Below are 16,021 nucleotides of genomic sequence, written 5' to 3' on the forward strand. Positions count from 1 at the left end.
GTGTAGCTGTCATCTGTCACCATATACTATTACAATAGCATTGACTATATTCTCTATGACTTTTATTCCCATGACTTACTCATTCCATAACTGGAAACCTGTATCTCCCACTCCCCTTAACCCATTTTTCCCATCCCCCCACTCCCCTTTGCCATTAGTTTGTTTTCTCTATTTATAGGTCTGATTCTGGTTTTTGTTTGTTTATTATTTTTTGTAAGTTCCACATCGATTATGCTATTTTTAACATATTTCCTAATGTATTGGTATCTATTGTCTAATTAATTATGTCTATGTTTTCAAGAGGACGTATTTCAGGTTTTATTCAGGAAATTGTTAAAAAAAGAAATTATTTGTTAATGTTTGAACTATTCTAGCAGTAGCTAAGATGAAATGACAGTATCCACTTTAATGATTTTGTCACTCATATTTTGAGATCAACACATGATTTTAAAAATCAACATAGAAATTAATTGTAAAAATAAGTGATGTCACATGAAGTTTTTTAAAGATGATTTGCACTTTATGTGTGTTATTGAAATATTCATGCTTTATTTCTACAGGTGAAACTTACAGGAAAAATGACCAGGTTTCCAGATGACTGAATATTTATAGGTATGATGTTGATGTGGAGAAAGTGCAGGAGTTTCTTTTGGGGTTCCAGCTTAAGTAATTGAAAATAAAAGTAGATGCAAACAACTAAATGAATATTAAAAATTAGACTTCTGAGAATAAAATTTTTCTAAGCATTGAGATAAAAAAGAAAATCATGTACTTAATTTTCATTGTCACTTGATCAATGTTTGGAGTGTTCTAGGCCAAAGGAATGCTAGTAATTCTTCCGTTTTAATACAAGGTATCCATTGTCCTCACTCCAGATCGTTATTCGGATAAACTGGGAAACATTTTAAGGGTTAATTCTTTGATATCTAAGGATGCCTAGGATTAGTGCTGTCCCAGAGAAGTTAGGTACGCTATGTCCTCCAATCTTAAAAGCTACGTTTTTCTCCCAATAGAAACACGTAGAACCTGATTTGGGCTGAATCCCAAGAAATATCCTTATGGAACTTGTAAATGGTAGCTGGTTCCAGCCACCCACTCTCCTTCTAACAGGCATTCCTGGACTGGAGGCTGTGCAAATATGGATCTCTATCCCACTGTGTGTCATGTATCTAACTGCCCTCCTGGGGAACTGCATCATCCTCTTTGTTATCAAAACCACCTCCAGCCTTCATGAGCCTCAATACATCTTCCTATCTATGCTGGCAACCACAGATGTAGGTCTGTCTTTATCAACTCTACCTACAGTACTCAGGGTCTTCCTCCTGAATCACAAAGAAATTGAGTTCCATTCTTGTCTAACACAGATGTTCTTCATTCATACTTTCTCCTCCATGGAGTCAGCCATCCTGTTGGCCATGGCCTTTGACCGATTTGTAGCTATTCGCAACCCACTGCGCTACACTGTGGTCTTAACCTCTCCTCGAATTATTGGGATGGGAATTGCAGCTGTGGTTAGGGGTGTGATGTTGATGGTACCCTTGCCAATCCTGCTCAAGAAATTGTCTTTCTGCAAAGATGTTATTCTATCACATTGTTACTGCTACCATCCTGATGTTATGAAGCTGGCCTGTGGCCCCATCAGAATCAACATCATCTACGGGTTGTCCCTTGTCCTCTGCTCCTTCGGAGTTGACTCTGTGCTCATTGTCATCTCATACATACTTATTTTGAAGACAGTGCTGGGTATTGCCTCAGAAGATGGCCAGCTCAAGGCACTTAATACTTGTGTGTCCCACATTTTCACTGTCTGTATCTTTTACGTGCCACTCATTGTGCTGGCTCTAATTCACAGATTTGGTACATTCACATCTCCTGTTCTCCATGTCACCATGGCCAATCTCTTTCTCTTTTTGACCCCTGTCCTTAATCCCTTGGTTTATAGCCTAAAAACCAAACAGATAAGGTCTGTAATACACAAGGTATTCAAGGGCAGGGGAAACCTGCTGCAGTCAAGGCTGGCTTAGTGAAAATGATACCCTGACTCTCTCTTCCTTTTTCATCTGTCTGTTTTCCAAGAACGGTTTTGTAAGAGTGGAGGTATTTTCTTCTTGTCTGACAAAAAGATGAGTTATTGAGTTATTTGAGTTATTTGAGTTATTGTCTTGAGCCAATTTATTATTTACTATTGTTTTGATCTAATTTATCATCCATTAATGTGTTGCACCAAAGATCTTACTGAAAAAATTTTCATGTCACTCTGCTATTTAAATGCTTAAGTTTAAATAATTAAGTGATTTACAATTAAATGTAAGATAAAGGCCAAGTTATTACATATTTTAGAAAGTTTTCCATTTTCTTATCCTTACCCTTCTCTCCAACCTCAACTCTGATTACATGATGTTCCCTTTCTTCAAATTGGGTGAGTCAATATATTTTTATACATGTATACCAGCCCTCATAAGACTCCCAACATTTACCAATGCTTGGCTTGCAATTTCAACACCAACATGGAACAAAAATTTTTCTGTTATGAGTGTTTCCGACATTTCAGTAAAGTTGGAACTTTCCTTTTCCCTCAAATATAACCCTTTTATTATACTACAACACAATTTTACTTCATGTCTATATTGTTCAATTTAGAATTGCTGTGGAGAAGCACTGTGTTGCTTTATACTAAATCTCTGGTATATACCTATACACTGGCACAATAAACCCCAACTGTGTTCTTTTAATAAATGAAGGAATATTCGTGGGCATAGGTAATTGCACTTGGCAACCATGACTCTTTCCTGCTAACGTAACTATTGTTTAATGACCCTCCCCCTCTAAACAATCAGGGACCATGTCTCTTGTTTTTGCCATTGCATCTTCAGTACCTTCTGTAATATCTATACTATAATTATAATAAGTGTAAATTGCTGAATAAATTAATAAATATGTCAGAGATGTCTTTGGTAATATGTAATACCTGTAAAAGTACTATATTTACACATTAGTGTATATAAATGTATGATATTTATACACTAAAATATAACTATAAAAAAATAAAAAATAAAATATAAATATAAAACAAGTGAGGGAAATCTTTAAAATACCCTGTTATGGAAAGAAGAAAGGAAACTGAATTATTGGATGTCTTCCTCAAGCTCCAAACTTTTAATTAGATTACCAAAATGAGCCTCGTTTAAACCAAAGGAGATGAGTTTTACTAGCTCCATTTTAGTGAAAAGGAGATAGTTAAAAGATAAGAAACAATTTGTTAGTATCTGCCTAATAAAAGTGATTAGACCTAGGATTAAATGCCACCACATATTATATTAAGAACACGTAGAGTTTACTAAATCCAACTTTTTTCTGCCACATATAAGATATAAAGATATGCAGATACATAGGTGTCATTGAACACCATTTATTTAATTGTAGTATTTTAACCTGATTATATCTGTATCCATGTTCACTTAACACTAGATAAGCCATGAGTTCCCTGATTCCAGAAAGATTTGTCTTGCTCACAAATACACCATTTTTCTTATCAAGTTATGTATGCATGAATTATACAGTGCCCAACTGTAAAACTAGGTTTTAAACTCACATCTGTCTGTGCTCCTTTAAATGTCTATGCTCTCAACTCCACCACATATTTCATGCCTGAAAAACCTGACCTCTAAGAAGAACATTGCCAAAATGTATAGGTTTACCACACTGTGAAATGTGACTGCATGTGGAGGTCAGTATGTGTATATTTTTATTTTGCTTTCACGTCTAAAGAAACACTGGAATATTCAATTTGAAAAACTGAGATTATCCATGTTTCAATCCCCTTTTTATTACATACCTTAGATTTGAAAGAGCTCTGATTCATACTCGAAGAACAAAGTCTATTTCAGGATTCCATCCTCTCATACATTCTTGAGTTGCTCTATGTTCCAGAATTTAGAGGCACTCTCATCCTGTCCATGCAATGTGATTTCTCTGACTTATTACACTGATTCCATATTTACTTATTTGAGACCAGTGGATCTAGCTAAGGTGATATTTCTGCCTTTGGTACTGAAGGCTTAATTTGTCTTATTGTCTGATGAAACTTTTAGCAGTGTAAGTGATAGAAGTAGGAATATCTTGAAAAGTGGGGTTCCCGGTTCCTCTCCCAGAACACCATATCGGTATTTCCTTAGCACAGCTAGGCCAGGTCTTCTCCATTTGACAGTCAGGGAATACATTCTGGAAATAGATTTAGGAATACACATGGGAATATACTTCTCCATTTAACAGCCAAGGAATACGGAGTACAGTTTTACTATTTGAAGATGGAAGGCTTATTGTCCAGTGAATGCTCAAGTAGGGAGTCTGAGGACAGGCTCAGAGGAGACATAATAACAATTGCTCTGAAGAGACAGAGAATGGACATGGGAAAATAAATAACTGTGTATTTATGTGAAAAAGAAAACAAAAAACAAACAGGGGCACCTGCGTGACTAAGTGGGTTAAGCCTCTGCCTTTGGCCCAGGTCATGATCTCAGGGTCCTGGGATCAAGCCCTGCATCGGGCTCTCTGCTCAGCAGGAAGCCTGCTTCCCCCTCCCCCTCTGACTGCCTCTCTGCCTACTTGTGATCTCTCGCTGTCAAATAAAGAAATAAAGAAATAAATATCGTTTAAAAAATAAATAAATAAAAGGAAGATAATCTGGGTTGAACCAAGAGTCTCAAAAAGGGGGAGGTTCCTCAAAAAGTTGAAAATAGAGCTGCCCTATGACCCAGAAATCGCACTACTGGGTATCTACCCTAAAGATACAAATGTAGTAATCCAAAGGGGCACGTGCACCTGAAAGTTTATAGCTGCCATGTCCACAATAGCCAAACTATGGAAAGAACCTAGATGTCCATCAGCAGATGAATGGATAAAGAAGCAATGGTCTATATATATACAATGGAATACTACACAACCATCAAAAGAAATGAAATTTTGCCATTTGCAACAATGTGGATGGAACTAGGGTATTATGCTGAGCGAAATAAGTCAGTCAGAGAAAGACAATTATCACATGATCTCCCTGATATCAGGAAATTGAGAGGCAAAGTGGGGGGGTTCAGGGGGTAGGGAAGGAAAAAAATGAATCAAGATGGGATTGGGAGGGAGACAAACCATATGAGACTCTTAATCTCACAAAACAAACTGGGAGTTGCCAGGGGGAGAGGAGAAGGTATGTGCTATAGTGAGTGCTGTGAAGTGTGTAAGCCTGACAATTCACAGACCTGTAACCTTGGGGCAAATGATACATTATATGTTAATAAAAAAAATTTTTTTTTAAAGGGAGATGTCTTAATTGTTTTCTCATTCCTTCATTCACTGAGCTACCAACTGCATAGTGGTGGGTATTTTTCTTTCTTTTCTTCGTAAATGGATTCCTAGTGTCTGCATATGAGCCCATGGGAATAAATATGTATTGCCTGAATTTAGCAAATTCCTTTATGCCTACCAAAATGTGTATTTGGACTTCATGCCTATACTTTGCTTGTCTCAAATATGTGACAGTGTTTTCACTTTATGAATATGATTCAGACTGACATTGTGAAAGAAGGTGCTTGAAAAATAGATTTTTGACTAAAAATAATAAATTCTAATTCTTTGTCCTTATATTCTTCTAATCATTCACACACACACAGAGACACAACATTAAATTGTCAAACAGAGAAAAGATGTAGAACTAAAATGAAAGGAAAGCACTTATTTGGGGTCTTAGAATTGTAACTGTGATTTGGGCAACCCAAACTGTGTCCTCCTGGGAAACAAAATTCAAAGGTGTTTTAAAACAAAAGGAATGCCTATTATACATTGTTTACAAGGAATTTTGATTGTTGCTGGATGCAGAAAACTGATTTCTGCTAAACGATTGTCCATTAAGGCTATCACCAAGCAGAAGTCCATTACAATAGCAAGTTGTAGCACACCTTCCAGCTGAGTCCTTGGGGTACTCTGGTTTGGACCAGTTCAGAAGTTCATGGCCTACTTCCTCAATGAACTCCTGCTTCTATTCTAAACTCCCTGATGTAAGTCACAGCATTGTATTTCACCTCTCATAAAATCTTACTATGGATCTAGCTATTTCCATGCCCTGTTCACAGTAGGATTTTTTGCTACAAATGACTCTGTACCAGGGCAACTGGAGGGACATTTTGCTGAGCTGGTTATTTTTGTTGTTCACTTCTCAATTCCTGACCTCATTTCCTCAGGGATTCTGTAATCTCCTAAAACATCATAGACCTGGTCAATCCTCAAGGGAGGTGGAAGAGACAGAAAGCCTTTTACTGCTTTCTAGCTGTTCCATCCGGCAGAGTCAATGGGTCTTGGAGATGCTGCTGTCTTTCCAAGGTGCCTTGGCCCCACATGTGACTGAGGACTTTCTTGTATGGACAACTGAAAACAGCAAGTTATTACAGCTCGAGATGGGTATAGGCTGGTTAAAGCTAGAAATAAAAACCCAGTGGCTGAATTTAAGGTAACCAAACCATTAAGATTGCCAACTCTCTTTTGTTCATCTGTGTTAGCCTTTACCATTTATTCCTTCCCATAACCTGAAGTAAAGACTCCCCATTACCCATTTTCTCTTTCTGAAACACTTTCTTTTTTCTAATGGTTAAGTCCCTAACATGGCAAGACCTGAGTTAAATAATTTTCCTAAGTTATCTAATTGTTAAATGTCATAGTTTATAATAGCACTATTTTTCCTCTCTTGTGAAAGTGTAACAGAATATAATCTACTTTGTTTAGTTAGAATATTTGAAGAGAACATATGGGATGAGACTTACCAGTACCTTTTCCTTATTACTCTTCACATCTGATGTGTGGAGTCTTTTAACAACCAGTAAAACATCTCCCCATCTCAACCCAGGAGTAATTCAGAGAGACCATTGCTCTGTAGCCCTACACTGACTTGCAAACAAAGTAAGATTCCATACCTGAGCAGCTCCTTCCTTGTCAGGCTTGTTCAGAGTGAGCATGTGATGCACCACGGAGTTTCTGAAAGCACAGGTATATTTATTAATTTTTACTTATTTATTTGAGACAGAGAGAGAGGGAGAAAGAATCTCAGGCAGACTCCAAGTGCAGAGCATGGTGGGGGGCTTGATCTCAGGACTGTGAGATTATGACCTGAGCCAAAATCAAGAGTCGGCTGCTTAACTGACTGAGCTACTCAGACATCCCAGGAAGCATAGGTATGTTGCAGAAACTGGACTGGATCCTGGTGGAAGGATCAAGTGGCACTCAGAGTCTTTGGAAGATTGGAGGTTTATTTAACACTGGTGGGCTCAGACGAGGTTATTCTCCAAAGGTCTGAGCCCCGAGCACAAGCAGGGAGGGGGATTTATACCCTTCTACTTCTGCATACTTGGTACTTTTGGCACATGTGGGAAATGGGGTAGGAAAGAAGAACCTAGAAGGGCTTTGAGACAGGAACTGGAATTCCCTTGCTGGCTTGGTCAGCTATCTTAGAGTGCAGTTTTTCCCTATCATTCCCCCCTTTGATGCCCCTTTGAACACCTAGTTTAGAGGACATCATCTTCATCTATTACGATGGCCCTGCAAGGCTAGTATTTGGGCAATGGCTCACCTGGTAACATTGTTTTCTATGATCCTAGCAATCCATCTTAAGGTTCCTAAGGCTGCCCAATAAGCAATAACAATAAAAAGTTCCCTTGAGAAAGTCCAGTCAGAAGGGGGAGCGATAAAAAGTCCAACTCCTGAGGTGAGGGTGTCAGTGTCGTGTCAACAATACCCAGGGGCCACTGTGAACAGACATCCATCAGTCGGTGGGGTATCATCAAAGGTACAGCTGGAGCAGGTCTTTAAGACCTGGTTGGGCTTTCCACTGATGTGATTCATCCAACTGGTGAGAGCCTTCTTTACTCTAGAGCAGTGGACCCATTCGGTGACATGACCCTGAGGGCAATAGAGATGGATAGAACAGTGTGGGGCCCTGTTCAGCATGGTTTGAGGGGGTCCTTTCTAAAGCTTCTGGGGAGATGTGCCTTTGAGTTTCACCCAGGGCTTGGAGGTATTGGGACACTTCTAAGTTTCCAATCTGTTTGAGGTCTCCTCTAACCCTACTTACTACAGCGGGGTGGCCTGCCATAGATACTTTGAGGTGATTTATAGCTGCTGCAATCTTTTAAATCCAGTTGACTAGAATAAACAATATCAATGACCTCCAACAGTTATGCTCTGTACAACATTCAGGTCCAGACATAAAGGTAGCTCAATTTAAAGTCTGACAGGTTTGGGGTATTATTCCAGGCATATCTATCAATACAGCCTGGTATTTAATAAGTTGGCCTCCATAAAGAGCTTTGAGGCTCTTTTTACCAGGAGCACTATTGTGTGCTTAGAAAGGCTCTGTTTACAATTGTACCTCAATAGAGGTGGCTTCTAGGATAAATATAACTGAAAAATACCATTAAGCTCTTTGTTTGATTTATTAACATTCTAATTACAAAAGATCACTGGCAAGTAGGAGAAAACTTGTCTCAGGAGATAAGGCTATCCCCAAGTGCATTACTCAACCAAGCATAAAGTGGTATTATCCATTATCTCCACAAGTCCATAGTTAACCCTATGGAGTGGGGTATACTCTGCTTTTAGAGAATGATTTCCTTATTCCAACCACACAGAACTGGTCAAGGTGGTAAGTTACACAACTGTCAGGGAATCAGTCCCGTTTTCCAGCTGTTTAATCATGTGCCACGGGTCATGTTATTATCATCCCCAGAGAATATTAAGCAAGAAGATTATCTAAATGAGGTATTGTGTAACTTCTTTGAAGTTTACCTCAAGTTGTCTATGTTAGGTAATCAACATTAAAAGACAATCAGGGGGCACCTGGGTGGCTCGGTGGGTTGGGCCTCTGCCTTCGGCTCGGGTCATGGTCCTGGGGTCCTGGGATCGAGCCCCACATTGTTCTCTCTGCTCAGCGGGGAGCCTGCTTCTCCCTTCCTATCTGCCTGCCTCTCTGCCTACTTGTGATTTCTCTCTCTGTCAAATAAAAAATTAAATAATTAAAAATAAAATAAATAAATAAATAAATAAAAGACAATCAAATCTGGAATCCACAAGGTGTGTTACTAAAAAAAAAACTTTTCTCTCTAAAAGAACCCTCATTTCCGAAGATGGTCAAGTCAGGACTAATTTATCTGAAAAACAAGTCCAGTTTTAACAAACTTGGCCTAATTATTTACATCAGCTCAGCAAGTAACAGTGAGTGATCATATAGATCTTTTAGAATCTGCTTTGCTGGAACTCCTTATAAGGAATCTCCAGGTTGAACTTTTAGTAGCCTCTCCAGGCCAGAAGCTAAGCCACGTACTTGCCATTAGACATGCCTGTAATACCTATAGATTTAGGTGAATTTCTCTTCCTGAGGTCCCCAAAGTATCCTGAGGTTCCTGTACCTGCTAAGAAGTGGCATTCTTACTCACTCGGTGAGGCTGCTGGGAACTCTGTAAGCAAGGCCAACAGTTCCAAAGGGCTTTATGGCTCCAAGTTTCATAAAGTCAACTTTAGTTCCTTTAAGCTGCCTGGTCATATCTGAGTCTATGCAAGTCTTTCTCAAATATGACATTCCAGTCAAAGCCTTGGTAGAATAACCCATGTTTCCAATGGTGTCCTGTTAAAAGGAGAACAGATTCTTATTGAACTTATGCAAATGACTGATTGCCATGGAGGATAGAATACTTACTGAGACCTTTTGAGTTTTAAAGGGTTCAGATAGAGAGAAAAGTTGAATGCTTTGATTTGTTTACAAATGAATATTTTTACATTCTGTAAGTCACAGATAAGTAAAATTTCCCTTACTGTGGAAGAGCAAACATTAGAGAACCAGCAATGTTTCAAACAAGAGTCACAACACTATAATCTTTTAGTTCATTTAGTATTCAGCTTTACTTAGTTCTGGAAATTCTTTCCCATTTCAGATTTAGGGTTTTCAAGATATTGAATACCTGTATTTGACCTGAAAGTCCTTTATATGAATCTCCTTTAAGGTGAGACTCATTTTACAAGAGAATTAATACAATTATAAATGACAAAAACTCAGAATAGATATGGTAAAAGAGCTGATGAAATGAGAGTTTACAATTTAGCTGGCAAGGAAATCAGGTTATTTCTGTGACACATAGCACTTCAATAATTAAATATCAAGTGATAACCTTATCAAAACATTAAAACTTTAGGAAATGTATAGAACCTCTAGAATGTTTATAGCATTTACCCAAATGTAACCCAAGGTTTATCATTGGTTTAGCAGTACTTCCTGAGTAATGGAGCAGACCAAGGAAAAGCCTAATGAGTTAAAGAGATTTCATTTACAAGTTAAATCTTGTCAACATTTGCTAAAATCTTAGAAAGTTTTAAAATGCGTGTCTAAATATAATTAGGGGTATTAAAGACCTCATATAGGCTAAATGTGGAAAATGGTTTTTCTGGACAGGCAAAGAGGAAACAACTGTTTACATTTTCTTCTTAACAGCAGGTCAATTAACCTAATAAAACTTTGTCCTTTTGAACACAAAGAAAACCAGCTTCCTATACCAGTGTCTTTTAAAAACTCATTTCAAGGGTGCCTGGTTGGCTCAGTGGATTAAAGCCTGCCTCTGCCTTCGGCTCAGGTCATGATCCCAGGGTCCTGGGATCGAGCGCCACATCGGGCTCTCTGCTCAGCGGGGAGCCTGCTTCCTCCTCTCTCTCTGCTTGCCTCTCTGCCTACCTGTGATCTCTGACTGTCAAATAAATAAATAAATAATAAAAAAAATAAAAACTCATTTCAATTCTTGTCCATCATGACCATTCTTAAAATTCTTTTTCTGAATATTTCCCTTCACAAACCTTCTACAACTTTCCTTTGCATTTAGGGTTTGTCCCAAGCCATTTCCTTTCAAACAACCATCTCATTTAGCACAAAATTACCTTCTTTTCCTTCAACAAAATGCATTCCCATTCCTTACATCTTTCTTGCATATTTCCTACTTTTCCACATACAGAGTTGTTTCCCTTATTTCCATCAGTCATAGTTACAGTTAACAGAATTTTGTACTCTTAGAAACACCTTAATATCTAGTGATGGCTAAGTATTAACCATTTGTGAACTGTTACAACAGAATTCTTTAGATGGCAAATTTATGAATTTAAATATTCTTAGTTTCTTTGCAGTAAGAAGTCAAAAGCACAAACCTACATCCAGTACTCAATGCTTTAGCACTTTAGCCTATTTGGAAAAGGCCTAGATGTCCAACAAATTTAATTCCATTTGTCATCCAAGGAAAATTTTAAACTTTCAGGTTACCAAAGACTTTGAAAGCTATCTCAACAATTACCCATGAAAATTTTGAGACAGACAATTAACCATCAGCTTAGTCATTTCTTTGCTAACAAATTTCAACAAGTAACAAGAGCTTATTTGACCTTCAGTAAACCTTGATAGAAGTTTCACATTTACTGCTGATAAGTTAAAAGACATGTTTATCTTAATGAAGCCAACAAACCTAACTTAGATTAAATACTGATTTACGTTCCACCTGGGCCCACCCCACTTTCAATGTTTACCTAAGACACAGGTAGGGGAATCAGGAGTGGGAGGTGTTAGGTCCAGGGGTGCTCTTCCTGCTCCTTGACAGTGAAGAGAGGAGGAGCCATGGTGCAGGAGGCACTGAAGATGGTCTAGAGGCCAGTTATGTAGGCCATATCCAAGTTGGTCCAGAAACAGAAGAAGGGGAGACAGAAGAAACAAAGTGCTGCCAGAAGGCAGAGAAAGGGTTCCTGGCTTTTAGAACTTGTCAGCTCCAACAGAGAGGCAGACACCATGCTCTCCTTAGACCCTATGAGGTCATCACAGAAGTAGGTTAGGGCCACTCAGACTCTGTAGGCTTCTGAGGACCCTAAGCTTGCCCGCCCATGGAGCCACAGACTCAGGCCGCCTGACAAATCAGGTCAAACTGCACATTCACTCACGCATTCACCCTGAAGTTATTATAGTCCCCCACCCCCCACAGGAGGCCCTGACCTCTGGAATTCCTTTCAGAAACTACTTCCTGTCTCCCCTTACGGTGGGGGGAGACAGGAAGGGGTCCTGACCTGAAGGACCTCCCCCTTGAGAGTGAAGCGAATAGAGACCCCCGGGCCCCAGCCCTCCTGTCCACTGCTCTCCACTGCCCCTGTTGAGGCAGAAAAAGACCAAATGGCCCTCCCACCCAACCAAGAAAAGAAAACGAGTTCCCAGGGATGACCCAGCACTCTCCCGGGATGCCTCCACACAGATCACACTTCCAAATAGAGGGGCCAATCAGCCCTGAGAGACTGCGAAAAAATCCCACCACCATCCCCCATCACCTGCGACCACAAAAACTCACCCTATCCGCTAGGGAAAACGAAGCTGTGCTCTCTCAGATTTCTGTGTGACACTTGAATTTCCTCAGTCACTTCAGATTTTCCCCAACAGGAGGCCCTACCTGGGAGACCTCTAAGAGGTCTCTGGGATGTGATCAGTCTCCCCTTCCACCCTCAGGGGTGGGCCTGACTGGGTCCTGGGGCCCCAGGCCTTACTGGAATCTGGTGTAAGAAAATAATAAATGTATTATTTTTATTAAAGTATATCAATACATAGAAATAATAAAAGGTACATTACAAACGTGGATACAAAATAAGTAGGTCAAAGTGTTACTTAAAAAAAGTGTATATGTTGTTTTTAAAAGTATATCAATGGGAAAAAAAAGTGTTTGTTAACTTTTAATGCCATTATATGTATTGTAAGAATTAAAAACTTTTACATCTTCTTGTTTAAATTCTTAAATAACTACAGAATGGCTAAATATGTTCAGGATCCTTTGTGCATAAAAATCAATTATTTAGAGTTACCTAGCAAGCCAAATACATTTGACCTTTGAACAAAACAGGTTTAAACTACACGGGTCCTCTTATATGCAGATTTTTTTGCAGTACAGTACAGTGAGTGTATTTTCTTTTCATTATGATTTTAATAAAAATTTCTTTGCTCTAGATTACTTTATTGTTTGAATACAGTATATAAAGCATATAATACAGAAAATGTGTTCATCAACTCTTTTCATTATGGGTAAGGCTTCCATTCCATAGTAGGTTCTTAGTAGTTTTGAGGGAGTCAAAAGTTATATGTGGATTTTTGACTATGTGGAGGGTTAGTGCCCTCAACCCCTGTGCTGTTCAAGGATCAACTAGAATTTATTGTGCTGTATTTCTGTTGTTTTATAACGTACCGTGGTCTCACTTATAAAGGTGTTAATTTATTAACTCAGGGAGTAATACCCTGGGGGGGAAAAACATATTAACATGTTCAATAATATCTCAGCTTTCTATTATTCAGCTTGTCATTGTACACAAGAGTCTGGGTTACAACACTTGCTTCTTTAGTTCTCCTTTATAAATTTCCTTTTGTTTTTTTTTTTTTTTACTCCATTTATTAATTACACAAATTTTCTATCATTGTTTCTTTTGCTTAAATGTTTTATTTCTATTTTTTTAAACAGGAAGCATGATGAATAAAATGTATATTGATATAGGAAATGGGTTGAAAATGGTTCTTAGTGTATATCAGTTGATTCTTAAATAAGTCACTTCTACTTACTGTGTCTCCATCACTTCCTAAAATGACAGGAAACTCTGTTCTGCTGATCTTCTAGGGTCCTGGAGATAAATTCTCATTTGGGACTTTAAAAAAGCCACTGGCTATAGCCATTAAAGCTATAGATTTATGTTAGATAATCTTACATAACAACTCATGAACCGCAACTGTTGGTTTATACTGACACATTGTTTTCCAAAGTGCTGTGAAAGGATTCTCATGGCTGTGCTGACAATGGAAACGTGTTAAGATAGCTTGGTGTTCTGGGTGCCAAGTTTTCTGTTATTTATTTAAGCCTACTGTGACATCTATTGATTATGTCCTGCCCCAAGCAATTGTAATTCATTTATTTGGTTCTCATTTTATTTATATATATATTTTATATCACTATTATAGCATCACATATATACTTTCTTATTTGTTCTTATTTATCACACTCACCAAACATTGGCTTATCAGTGAGTAGAAATCTATCGTAATAAACTTTGTATCCCCAAATGTCGTAATGTATATTTATATACATATATATATATTACTGACATAGGCTTTTTCTTTGTTTGTTTGTTTGTTTCCAAAGATTTTATTTATTTGACAGAGAGAGACACAGTGAGAGAGGGAACACAAGCAGGGGGAAGTAGGAGAAGGAGAAGCAGGCTTCCAACTGAGCAGGGAGCCCAATGTGGGACTTGATGATCCCAGGACCCTGGGATCATGACCTGAGCCAAAGGCATATGCTTAATGACTGAGCCACTGAGGCACCCCTGACATAGGTTTTTTGCATTAAATCAAATTCTACCCTATTCAACTTGCTTTGCATGCAACAGATACTTAGCTTGCTTCTGCCTCTAGACTCTCACTTGAACCATTGAATGAACTCGAATTAATTTCCCACTTGATTTTCCTACACCTGTTCTTTTTTTTTTAGGTTTAAGATCATGTCTACGTTCAATGGCACCTACTACCAGCCACCCTTCTTCCTTCTTTCAGGAATTCCAGGGCTAGAGGAGTCTCACATCTGGATCTCCATCTTCCTGGGCATCACGTATATAATTGCCATCCTGGGGAACAGCATCATTATTCACATAATAAACAAGAATCCCAGCCTTCCCGAGCCTCAATATGTGTTATTGTCCCTGTTGGCAGCCACTGACATAGACATGTCAGCATCTACATTGCCTACTGTACTTAATGTCTTTCTTCTCAACCACAGAAGGATTGAGTTCCATGGTAGTCTGGCTCAGATGTTCTTCATTCACACTTTCTCTTCCATGGAGTCAGCCATCCTGCTGGCCATGGCTTTTGACCACTTTGTTCCCTTCCACAACCCACTGTGCTACACTGCTATCCTGACTCATTCCTGCATTACTCAGATGGGATTGGCTGCTGTGGCTAGAGGAGTGGCACTGGTGGCTCCCTTGCCCATTCTGCTCAAATGGCTTCCCTTCTGTAGGAACATCACCTTATCCCACTCATTCTGCTTCTGCCCTGAAGTAATGAAGCTAGCATGTGAATCCATTTATGTGAATATCATTTATGGGCTGGCATTGGTTCTCTGCTCCTTTGGTATTTCTTTCTTTATTTCTTTATTGTTCTGTCTTATACTTTGTTCTTAAAGATAGTTCTGGACATTGCTTCCAGGGAAGGACAACTTAAGACATTCATGAGTCTCCCATGTTGTCACTGTCCTCATTTTCTATGTCCCACTTATTGCCTTAGCCCTGATCCACAGGATAGGTAAATAATATTCCCCTCTCCCCCATGTCACCATGTCCAACATTTTCCTTTTCCTCACACCTGTCCTCAACCCTCTGGTTTACAGTGTGAAAACAAAACAGATTAGAAGGGCACTATGTAGACTGTACTGAAGGTAGGATGATGCAACAGAGTGGGATCACTTTGAGGGCCTGATTGGAAGGTACCAGGGATATTGAAAAAAAAAAAAAATGACCATGTTGGGCTGAGGCACTTTCTTTGGTACATCTCTATATGGTTTTACCATAATATTTCTAGAAATTTAATAATATTCCCTTCTAGTTTGAAATATTAGATCAAGAAAGATTCCTAAAGCTCCTTTCACCTTCACTTATATTTCTCATTTCTGGTATTTACAGCACTTACCTATGAGCCCATTTCTATCTGAACAACCCTACAGATACTTCTATTTGAGACTCCCTCTTACATAGCTATATGGCTAAAATCTGATCTAAAATAAAATATTTATATTGTTATACAGACATTTATTATCTTTGGGGTGTTTGAGATTTTATAGAGGGAAATATTCCAAGTGAGAGAAAGGACGGTTTAGTTTCATAATTTTTATTTAAATCTGTTCATATTTTATGATTCTTTGAAACCATGCCAATATAAGCTCTATATAAC

The 16,021-nt window shown here is 38.6% G+C and overlaps 1 protein-coding gene and 1 pseudogene across 2 annotated transcripts; both read left to right on the plus strand.

The window, feature by feature from the left end:
* Positions 1–1,058: 1,058 nt before the first annotated feature.
* LOC308350867 (olfactory receptor 51A4-like) lies at positions 1,059–2,024 on the plus strand (the record flags this gene model as incomplete). The annotated part of the gene is made up of 1 exon (XM_080816333.1): positions 1,059–2,024. One exon carries the CDS (start codon positions 1,059–1,061, stop codon positions 2,022–2,024), a length of 966 nt encoding a protein of 321 aa, XP_080672459.1.
* Positions 2,025–14,577: 12,553 nt separating this feature from the next.
* On the plus strand, positions 14,578–15,507 carry LOC308350868 (olfactory receptor 51I2-like; annotated as a pseudogene). The gene has a single exon. The product of its transcript is annotated as an olfactory receptor 51I2-like (transcript).
* Positions 15,508–16,021: the final 514 nt, after the last annotated feature.

This window comes from Martes martes (assembly GCF_963455335.1).
Source record: "Martes martes genome assembly, chromosome: 10".
In the NCBI taxonomy this organism is placed as follows: domain Eukaryota; kingdom Metazoa; phylum Chordata; class Mammalia; order Carnivora; family Mustelidae; genus Martes; species Martes martes.